Source organism: Aedes aegypti, chromosome 3, assembly GCF_002204515.2.
Source record: "Aedes aegypti strain LVP_AGWG chromosome 3, AaegL5.0 Primary Assembly, whole genome shotgun sequence".
Lineage (NCBI taxonomy): Eukaryota > Metazoa > Arthropoda > Insecta > Diptera > Culicidae > Aedes > Aedes aegypti.
The window spans coordinates 199,777,972-199,789,013 of NC_035109.1; the positions used below are offsets into that span (position 1 = coordinate 199,777,972).

General features: G+C 37.7%; 1 protein-coding gene across 2 annotated transcripts in view; it reads left to right on the plus strand.

The window, feature by feature from the left end:
- The window catches only part of LOC5571749, a 65,592-nt gene extending 62,457 nt beyond the window's left edge, over nt 1-3,135 (plus strand). For both annotated transcript variants that reach the window (XM_021849358.1, XM_021849359.1), the window contains one exon: nt 44-3,135. In XM_021849358.1, the coding sequence (XP_021705050.1) occupies nt 44-2,577 (2,534 nt within the window). In that variant the 3' untranslated portion in view covers nt 2,578-3,135. The remainder of the gene's footprint in view (nt 1-43) is intronic.
- The last annotated feature ends 7,907 nt before the right edge of the window (nt 3,136-11,042 follow it).

Consider the following 11,042-nt stretch of genomic DNA (forward strand, 5'->3'; position numbering starts at 1 on the left):
CGTGTTAAAACTCATATATTATATTTCTTCATTTTATTTTTAGATATTAAAATATCAGAGCTTACGGATAAGCTTGTGCAATTAGATTGGATACCTCCAAATGTAACTGCTGATTTGGCTTCCGATTATATGTCCAAAATTGGTGCGGCCAACATTCCAATAGCTGGTAGTGATGCGGCAAAAAAACGTAAGCAGCAGCTCGAGTATCAAATACCTCCACATGATCTGGACGCCACTTTATGCCACAATTTGTCGGAAAATGAAGCCACTCAATTAGTGCAATACGTCGAAAAAATTAGGAAAAGTTGCGTAGGACAGGGCAACGTAGTGCGAATCGGAGACCTTCAGAAGCATTCATTGGCTGTTGGTAATCAACAGTTTTCTACTGCAGATCCAACTGTTACTGGATCCCTGACCAACAAACTATTGAACCATATTTTATGTTCGGACCCCATAAAGAATGCCTTCCTCGGGGATCCAAAAAATGCAGGTAAAAAAATATGCATTCAAAGTGATCCGATGGAACCTGATTTTAACGCAAGTCCTTATTTGTCTGACAAAATGAAGTATAAATTGAAGTTGATGAAAGTGAATTCAGAGATCATTCGCATAGCAGTGGAAAAGGCATCTGAAATTGACAATGTTATAGAAGTGTTGAATTCACAGAAAATGTCTTTTAAAGACAGTTGCAACCTTATGGGTCCATTGTATCAATTTAGGCAGGAATATAAAAGCAATCCGAAATTTCAAGCAGAAATCAACAAATACCTCTTTTCAACTGCTAAACCTGAATCCATCTGTGCCATGCAGCCTATGCAACGAGAAAATTTGAAAGCGTACAATATATATTCCAGTAAGTGCCTTGCTGCTACGGAAAAAGATAATGTTCTTGCAAATATCTTGACTTCTGATGCTCTAAAGACTATTCTACAAACTCCTGCCTACGGAAAACAGCTTATAATATCGCGCAAACCTCTAGTACCAGATTTCAGTACTAGTCCTATTTTATCAGCAGCTTCGAAAACCTTTCTGGAAAAAATTAAAATAAATTCAGAGGTCTTGAAAAGTGCTGTGATAAATGGCCCATTATATGATGAACTGCTCATGAAGCTGGACAATAATTGCATAAACTTCGTTGAAGACTCATTATTGCAGCCGATATGTATGATTCGCGATAAATTGATCAGTTTTCATGCAGACGACAGTTTCCAGAAAGAAGTAACAAATTTCGTCAAAAATTCTAATCTTACACCATTTGGTATAACTGTAGATCAAGTGCCTGATATTGCACAGGAAATAAAAGCTGCTCAAGACAAGAATACGACACTTACATCATTATTAAAAAATCCGTCTTTGCAGGAAGCACTCAAGTATGGCAAGCAGCTGAGTATACCCCTCCATTTATCATCAAATATTCCAATGAATGACAAATTAGCATGTTCTTCGAAAATATCGGGTCCAACTTATGATAAAATTGCTAATATGAAAATAGACCATACGGTGCTTGAAAGTGTTGTCTTATATGGCCCAATGTATGACCAACTGATACAACAATTGAACAGAAATGGTGTCGACATTTCCAACGATTCATTACTAGATTCCATTAAAACACTTCGAAATGAATATAATAACGATGAACATTTTAGAAGAGATCTCGAGAGATACATTGTTCATCCAGAACCCAACTTGTTTGAACCACCTTCAATCGAAAAAAATACTAAAGACGAGCAACCATTAGCCACTAATCTGTCCAAAATGCACATTTCCCACAGTGACGATTCTGGCTTTGAATCAGTTCCGCCAACTCCTAACTATTCTACATACCCAGGATTCGCCAAACAAACCGAAAATTATACCTCACCTGGTACATTTGACGAACTTCCATCTAATGGTGCTATTCCAAAAAATGTGCACGTTTCAGAACCTAGTGCTAAAGAATGCAACTTGCCAGGGCACGACATTTCAAAACTAATGCCCATTTCACAATCTCCAAACTATACTGTTTGCAACGGATGCTCAACGTCCATCACTTTCGGCGAAGTAGTTGTCACAGCCGAAAGAGTTGGATCCAATGCCGCTTGGCATCCGCAGTGCTTTAAATGCCACAAATGTAGTGAACTGCTTGCCGACTTGGTGTATTTTTATCATGGCGGTCAGGTGTATTGCGGACGTGATTTGGCTAATATATTGAAAATTCCTCGTTGTGCTGCTTGCGACGAGTTGATCTTCACTAAAGAGTATACAGCTGCAGAAGGTGCCACATTTCATATTAAACATTTTTGCTGCTATCACTGCGATGCACCACTTGCTGGTCAGCAATATGTTCCTGATGAAAACTCTAGCATGCCAGTCTGTTTGAACTGCTATGATACATATTTCGCAAAAACATGTCATTATTGCCACGCAACTATTGGACCAACTGAGCAGGGTGTCGCATGGAATAATATTCACTGGCATGGAGTGTGCTTTGTTTGCAATGGTAAGGAATGTGGCAGGTCTCTCATTGGAGGGCGGTTCTGTATTAAAAGTGATATGCCTTTTTGTAGCCCACAGTGTGTGAAAAGTATTCAATTTTAGACTTTTGCCATTTTTACAAGAAGTCAATTTTTTGAACAAAAGCATTGTAAAAAGTCTTCCATGACCATGTGGTCTTTTATAGACCCTGTTGCCGGTTAAAGAAAGAAATTGATTTCGTGCACATCAACGTATAGGCCTGAGTGAAAGAAAAAAACAAACTCCCACCGCCCAGCGAATAACAAACTTATTTTAATATTTTTTGTCAGTAAACTCGTATACTTGCATATCCTAAAACTGACCAGAGGAACTCGGGAATGTTTTTAAGGTCAAAGTTATTCTAGTGGGCATAGGCCAACTTGTGACATAATTGGTGGACGAATGTCCCCAAAATTGAACAAAATGCATTCGACTCATTGAAGGTCTTGAGAAAACTATGGTAGAATCGCAGGAGGACTTGATGGAAGCCTTGCTAAAATAACTGGAGGACTTAGGACTCTCTTGAAAACAATCTGAAATATGGAGATTCGGCTGGTGAAATGGTTGGTGCAGTTTTTGAAAAAATGTCTATAGCGGAAATAAAACAGTTTATTCTGCACGCGTTCTGCTGGGCAGTTCTTGTTAAAGCCCAAATAGCAGGTGAAGATGCAACGAAGTCAAACCTCAAATTTTCAGGAGCGCGGGTCTGGAGAGCCGGACAGCGCATCGGGCTGAGGGCTTGATCGAATGGTCACTCGCTGATGGTGACCAACCGATCAGGTTTTCAGCTGTCTGCCTGGTTTCTGTAGAGTTTGAGTTTTGGATGCGTAGCATCTATACAGTCGAATTTCGTTCGTTGCACTACGTTTAATTGCACTTCGTTTTAATTGGGCTCCCGTTAAGTGGGCTATAGCCCACCTAAAACGAAGGCAAACGTCACTTTCTGACATAAACCGTAATTTGTCAATGTTGGTAGCGCTGAATTTCTATTGTAATCGGTTATTTGACAGCCCAAAACTTAGCCCGATTAGTGAAAGTCTTTCACTAGGATGGCCACGGGTTTAGTGCAACGAACGAAAGTTGACTGTACCAGGAAAATGTTTTTTTTTTGCATCGTCGCGTTTTAGTTTGCACGCGTTTTGTGTGCAATCGAGTTCAGGTTTTCGCGTCGCCGGAGTGATAATTTGCTGTTGTGAAATGAGCTGATTAAAGTAGCAACAGCTGCACAATCAAGGATAGATAATCAATTTGGTTAGCTTGTTACATGCTTTTATTTGAAATGTGCAATATACAGTATTGGACAAAACATTTGCAACTTGTGGACCGACTTGAATGAAATTTTCACAGCACGTAACTTGTATTTTAACATATATTTTTGAAAGATTTTTCATGAGTTCAACAGCAGTAACAGTTTGACCAAAGTGAATTTTTTGGCAATGTTTTAGGGGGAAGTCCTCTATGCCCGGACACTTTTTGTTTTTTGGTAATATTTCAAAATCTACATTAGTTTTACCGTTAATTGTTGTACTGTATTAAAAATTCACATTATTTTAAGTAAAAACTCACATGCGAACAAAAATAAACCTTTACAATTCATTTTTATGGTGGATTACATTATGTACCAAAAATCTCATGCACTGAAATGTGTTCTCTATGGCCGGACACTATATTTTTCACCATCAAAGTTTACACCAAACCTACAGAAAGGCCAAGGGGTGCTTCGTATGTCAGCACATGCCTTGTGGGTTGAATCTTTGCGTGATGTACAGCGTATGAAGCATATTAGCGAGATCATAGGTGAGTTCCATAAATTCCTTCATGATCAGCGCCACAGATCGATTCGCCATATGTCATCGTCTATGTTGCATTAGTGGTTGCTTGTATTCAGATGAATTATAGTTCTTCACAATTTCTTTATCAGCTCGAAGGTTGAAGTGTGCCCTTAGGTACACTCAACTCTACACTCACCGTGTCTCATTATCTAGTTAGAGAACCATAGTAACATTTGGTGTTCATGGCTACCTCGATGGTCCCTTGAATCGCATATTTGCACTGGTTTAGTATTTTGTAACACGATATCTCCCTAACTCGATGCTCCCTTCATTATCAAGTTATGGGGAAATGACTGTACGTCATATCTTGTGGCTGCTTCTCGTGCGCTCATTTTCCTCCAAAGCATCATGTTTACAAGACTTTATAAGGCCTCCAAGGACCAAAAGTTTTGTTGTTTATGCTTTATTTTGTTGCTGTTTGTTTTAGTACCCTACATTTATGAAAAAAGCGAATTATAGATTCGATCGCAGTTATTAGGTTAACATTTTTACTGTCCGGTCATAGAGGACAAGAGGTGTCCGGCCATAGAGGACTTACAATGGTTTACAAAAAAGGTTGCTTTTCTATGAAATTCTACATTTTCTAAAAAAAAATGCATTGTGATTGATGCAAAACTTACTGAAGTCAACTACGGAGACAATTCAGCTTAAATTATAAGAAACATTTGTAGCTACCCTAGTATGAAATTTTATCGTTTCACATTTTTTTGGTACACTGTATCAGAGTGAAACTTTTAACAGCTACTGTTTGTTTACGTTTGGACATGAAAACGTCATAGTTTGTATACACTGCAAAATATGTTTTGGTATAATCCTGGAATACTAAAATTTTTAATTTAATTTAATTTTAATATTAATTTAAATTTAATTCGTTTTAGGAAAATTCAAACTGTCCGGGCATAGAGGCTGTCCGGCCATAGAGGACTTCCCCCTATACAGTCATCTCTCCCTTACTCGATATTGAAGGGACCTGGGAGGGAGAAACCAATACAAAATTTCTGTACGTCATAGTGAGCCGGGATTCCGCTGTCACGAACTGTCACTGTGAGCCCAGATTTCAAACATTGGACTAACATGGAAAAAGCGCGTAACTGATTAAAACACATTTTCGCATTTCATCAAAAGTGACAAAAATTGAATGAAAATCAATTCATGCACATAATGCAAGTAATGTCACATGAGCCCCTTTCAACTGATTAAATATAAAGCATTGAAAAACGCATCGTTTTACTTTTTCCAATGAAAATTAATATTTAGTGCATAGAAAACTGTGGCCCTTTTTCCATGTTTGTCAGGAAAGATCGAAAGTACACAACAAAATAAAACTAGCGGTTTTCCCCAAGCCTGCCTTGATTGTTGTTGGCAAGCTGGAGTTATCTTGCAGTTCAAACAAACTTTGTTCTATATTTCGTGTGTAGTATCGGTGCCTCCCTCCCAGGAAGGGACCATCGACTTAGGGAGGTATCGAGTTACAGAACACAAAACCAATGCAACTGCGATCCAAGGGATCATCGAGTTAGCCATGAAAACCAACTTTCACTATGGTTGTCTAACTCGATATCGAGATACGGAATATCGAGTAAGGGAGAGTTAACTGTGATTTACATTACTTAAAAAGTGATGATGTCTTCAGCAAAGTTGTAGATTTAGACAATAGACAGTTTATGTGTAGGGCTCTCTTATTTTCAGATAAATCGTTTATAATTTTGCGTCAAAAATTTCACTTTGGTCAAACCATTATTACTTTTGAACCCGTAATTGGAAAAATCTTTCAAAAATGTATGTTAAAATTCAAGTTATGTCTGAAATTTCGTTCAAATCGGTCCACAAATAACTGAGATCCAAGATCCAAATTTGACCATTTTGTATGGAAAATCGAAAAAGTTGCAAATGTTTTATCCAATACTGAATTATGTATTTTTATCATGACAACGGTAGGAATATTTACTTGAATGAATTGGTAATAAAAAAATGTTTGTCACTGTAAGTGTCAACATACACTTTTGTACATTAACATTGACAAACCCACCTTTTCTTTTGCTTGATTTTTATCGTTATAAAAAATAACATTTGAATGGTTCAACTCTAAAAGTGTCGTCTTACGTTGTCTTTCGATTGCTGATAGGTGATTTTGTAAAATGAGGGTGCATGAATCGCATCACTTACTAAGGTGAATCCTGATCATGCAGCTATGATCACTCCCCACTAACAAAACTCCTTCCCATGACAACCATGAAGATGCAGAGGTGATCTCGGTCTCTAGTAACAATGGATGTCATACCAACATACCTTCCCTTCCCCGATGACAGTAAGGACGTAGCCGGCGCCGTTATTGACTTTTTATTGTTTGGAGTCCTCGAAAGTGTACATTGAAGATGGATAGCTACTCCCAAGTTACATCTCTTGGTTCCTTGTACAACTTCGATTATTCTGGTCAATCACGGAGTAGCAATTACGAATTGTACGGTAATCAATGCTTCTGCTTATGAAAAAATCTGAAATATTCTTTGGATGAATTCCTGATGGAATTACTAAGGTAAACTTATGTTATCCTTAGGACAATTCTAGAAAACATCTAAAACGAATCTCTTGGAAGGATATCTTGGGAAGTTCGCAAAAAACACTAAATGAACTCCAGAAGAAATCTTTTATGTGTTGACGGGGTTGATGGTCTAATGGCTATCGGCTTAATAGCTTTTTCATAAGCAGAAGGTCAACCCCAGGCCCGTCCCTTTCCTCGTACTTTGTAGTTATACCTATGACTATCTTCCACTCTTAATCTATCACACTTAAACTACTTAAGCCTGATACCGTAAGGACGCCATTCACCGCTCATGCTCCATTCACCGCTCATTGAATTATTTTGAAAAATCTGAACAAATTTTCGCAATAAAAGTCATCAGCATGTATTAGTATACCAGAATGGGTTGTATCAGAATGAAATTCATATGATTTTATGTTATATACTATTTATAAAAAAATATTTTAGGCTGGCAGATCGAAAAATGCTTCTAAGCTGCCACGCTTTATTATGTTCTTGTACTATAGTACAAAGATAACAACCAGCCAATGAAAGTAAATTAATTCCAACTAGTTGTGTATATAGAGCCTCATACTTAGGATGAGCGGTGATTGGCGCCCTACACATGTACCCTTGGCATACATTTTATTCGGAACCATTATACGTTGTTCACATTTCAACTTCTTTCCTACAAAAACAAATGTTTTAACTTGCGTCTAGCGCAACAAGTTGCGAAAAATATCGAAAAACCGATTTTTGACAGAATTTAATGTGTTGAAATGCTGTTAAATGAGCGGTGAATGGCGTCCTTACGGTACATAGGCAGTCTGCAAACCAAAGCAAGGATCCTTGTGTAAATACTGCCTTCGCTCAGGCCTATACTGATCAATGTTATCATGTTTGAAAAATGAAAACCACTCGGTCCACTTGCCAAATCATCTCTATGGTCGTAGCTTTTCGCCAAATCAATTAGCTTCTAAGACCACGTTATTTCCGGCAACGAAGAATTTGTGATTACAATGTAGCTGGGCCAAAATAGTTGGTCAAAATACGTATATTATTTTTAGAAACAGTATTAGTATAGACATTATTATATTATATTACATATATTATATTATATTACAGATGAATCCGATTTTAATATTATAAATGATTGATAAGAATAAAATGACTAAATAAAACAATCAGTATTTTTAACCATTGTTGTCAATTTATTTATGGGACCGTTCTTCCTGCATGATTCACACTCGTCTCACCACTGTCCATCGTTAAGCTCTTCAGCGATAATTAAAAATTTCGTAACATCGTTTTTGTCCCTGATGAGTGACCATTTCCACCCTATAAACGGCATATAAAGCTAGCATTACTGTACAGTCAACTTTCGTTCGTTGCACTAAACCCGTGGCCCTCCTAGTGAAAGACTTTCACTAATCGGGCTAAGTTTTGGGCTGTCAAATAACCGATTACAATAGAAATTCAGCGCTACCAACATTGACAAATTACGGTTTATGTCAGAAAGTGACGTTTGCCTTCGTTTTAGGTGGGCTATAGCCCACTTAACGGGAGCCCAATTAAAACGAAGTGCAATTAAACGTAGTGCAACGAACGAAATTCGACTGTATACGTACAATAGAAGTTGATTTAAAGTGGGAAAGGGCTCTACAAATGTCGAGTTAACGTTTCAAGTTTCTCTTCAATATAACGCCAAAAGCTTTACGTCCCAAATGGAACAGGGCCTGCATATCAGCTTATTCTTATTCGTATTCTTACGAGCACTTCCATAGTTATTAGGGGCCGCACGGGACGTTATTATAATCACCCTATCCAATTGAAGAAGCAAATCTCAAGTACCACTCCATGTACTTGTGTGAAAAATTTATCATATAATTCTATGTATGTAGTGCACAACTCATTAAATTTTCAGCTTCATCGGTTAAGGTGAAACAATTTGGAATCAATTTCTAAGATTGCGCTAAAACTTCAAAGGCACAAATCTTGTGAAAAAAACATCCAACAACAGTGGACTTTTTATTTTGGCTTTGTGAACTAGCAGAAATCTTAAAATAAGAAGATCAGAAACGTTTTCCAACTATTCCTCCAATTTAGTGCCTTTGAAAACGTCAAAATTCATTTATAATTTACTAGACTCAAAGTAAATTTAATTGAGTATAATATTTTGTAATTTTTACTCAGCTTTTTGTTCTGCTTTATCAACATATCTGAAAAGATTCGCTGCTGCTTTATCGATCTAAAAAAAATGCAACAATCAAAATAAAGTGCGCGTCGGAAAACTTGATACGTAGTGTCCTGCGTGAGAGGTTGTCATCTTAGCACCTACACTATTCCTTACAAGTTAAAAATAAGTAGATTTGTGATCATGACTTGAAGTCTAGGGATGTAAATGTTTTCGGATAGTGGTAATTATCCAAATTATAATTGATATAGGGGAAGTGTACCAGTTATGGCCATAGTGGTTCCCTATTTGGCCATATGTAAAATTTTGATAACTTTCACATTTTAAATCTTTTTGAATGTTTTATCATCAAGATATATCTTAAATCTAACTACTACAACACTCAAAAATTTTTAAAATTTTAAGACATTAAAAAAATCACGTATGGCGAAATAGGGAACCACTATGTCCATAACTGGTACACCTACCGGCGTAAGTTAATTTTACTTCGAAACAACCAATTTGCGTAAGTAAAAGTAATTAACGAGATAGTAATCTCAACATAAAGAAATTTTTCTGCGTGGCAGGGATAAATCGTTACTCCCACACATCACCAATAGACCATTCCCGTCCATTTTTTTAATGGCTTATATGCTTCCTGTCATTTTACTGAACAAACTTTCCTAAGGAACCAATGTGTTTTGAAGCCTCTAACTATTGGAAAACAATGAAAAACTGGCGGCACGTTAGTTCTCCCCTCGGTCCCCTACAGTTTTGTTTCATCTCGAAAAAAATGCGGACCCCTTTTTCCCCTATGGTTTTGCCATCACGTTGTGGTGAATTTATAATCAGCTGGCATGACCAGATGATTTTTGTTTATGTTTTCATTCATCATAATGGGCTCCGCTGGTTTCGCTACCTCCTTCCTTCACGGTTCCTGAAATCTCCGTTATCACCGCGGAAACCACTTTCACCGCTTCGGCCGGTTATGACTGCACCCGCCGAACACTACAAGGTTCTGTAACGCAAGGATTGTAGTCAACAGATGCCTTGTTGTCAACAGATGTTTTGTGCCGACGAGGATTGAATAAGCCGGAAGATTCCCGACTTGAAGCAACAGCGGTTGGCTCAAAATTTCCTTGCGCGGCTGTTGCTGCCTCTAGGCGGGAATCTTCCGGATCAACAGCCAAAAGATAGATTTAAGCATTTGTCGGCATGAACAGCAAAAATAATCTCTAATAGAACTACCGGTACCGTAACTGTTGGGTGGATGAGAGATTTGCGGGGTGGGTTTGAATTTTGAATCTGTGGAGCAAAATATATTTTCCTACAGGAAAACTAGAATCGGGTTGGGGTTGAAACTGTGATTCGGGTTGCGCCAGTTCCAACCTGGTTCAAGAACGTTTGTTTGAGTAATTTTAGGTTAGTTTCGTTGGCGCTCCTGTCTGGGGCGCCCTGACCGGGATCACGGTCAGTTTGAGCGTGTACCTGATTTGACGTTTCCAAATGTAAACAAGCATCCCAATGCAGGGGTGGAATCGAAAAACTGTTGAAAAATCACCACGCTGATACCCATAGGGTTGAACCAACTGTGCCGCATCTCGAATTATTTTGCAAAATGTGGTGAGTATCCATTTTTTCAAAAATCCATAAGAAAATTAAGAGTGCGTATAAACAAAATCGGAAAGCGTTAATATTCATTAAAAATGATTGTCTTTCGAAGAAAAATACAAAAACTGGGGGTTAGATCTGACGGAAATGGTCTATTTCTTTATGTTGAGATTACTATCCCGTTAATTACTTTTACCTACTCACAAATAGTTGTTTCGAAGTAAAACTAACTTACGCCAACACTAAATTAACGTCAAATCAAATACATACACTTCATTGATTCAGCTATCCACTTGTACCTATACTGCCGTTACACGCATAATTGTCCCATGTTGCTTTTTGTGCATTTAGACTTTTTGTCATCAAACAGATTATTTTTACGCATAGTTTTGGAAAACACTTAAGGTACCGC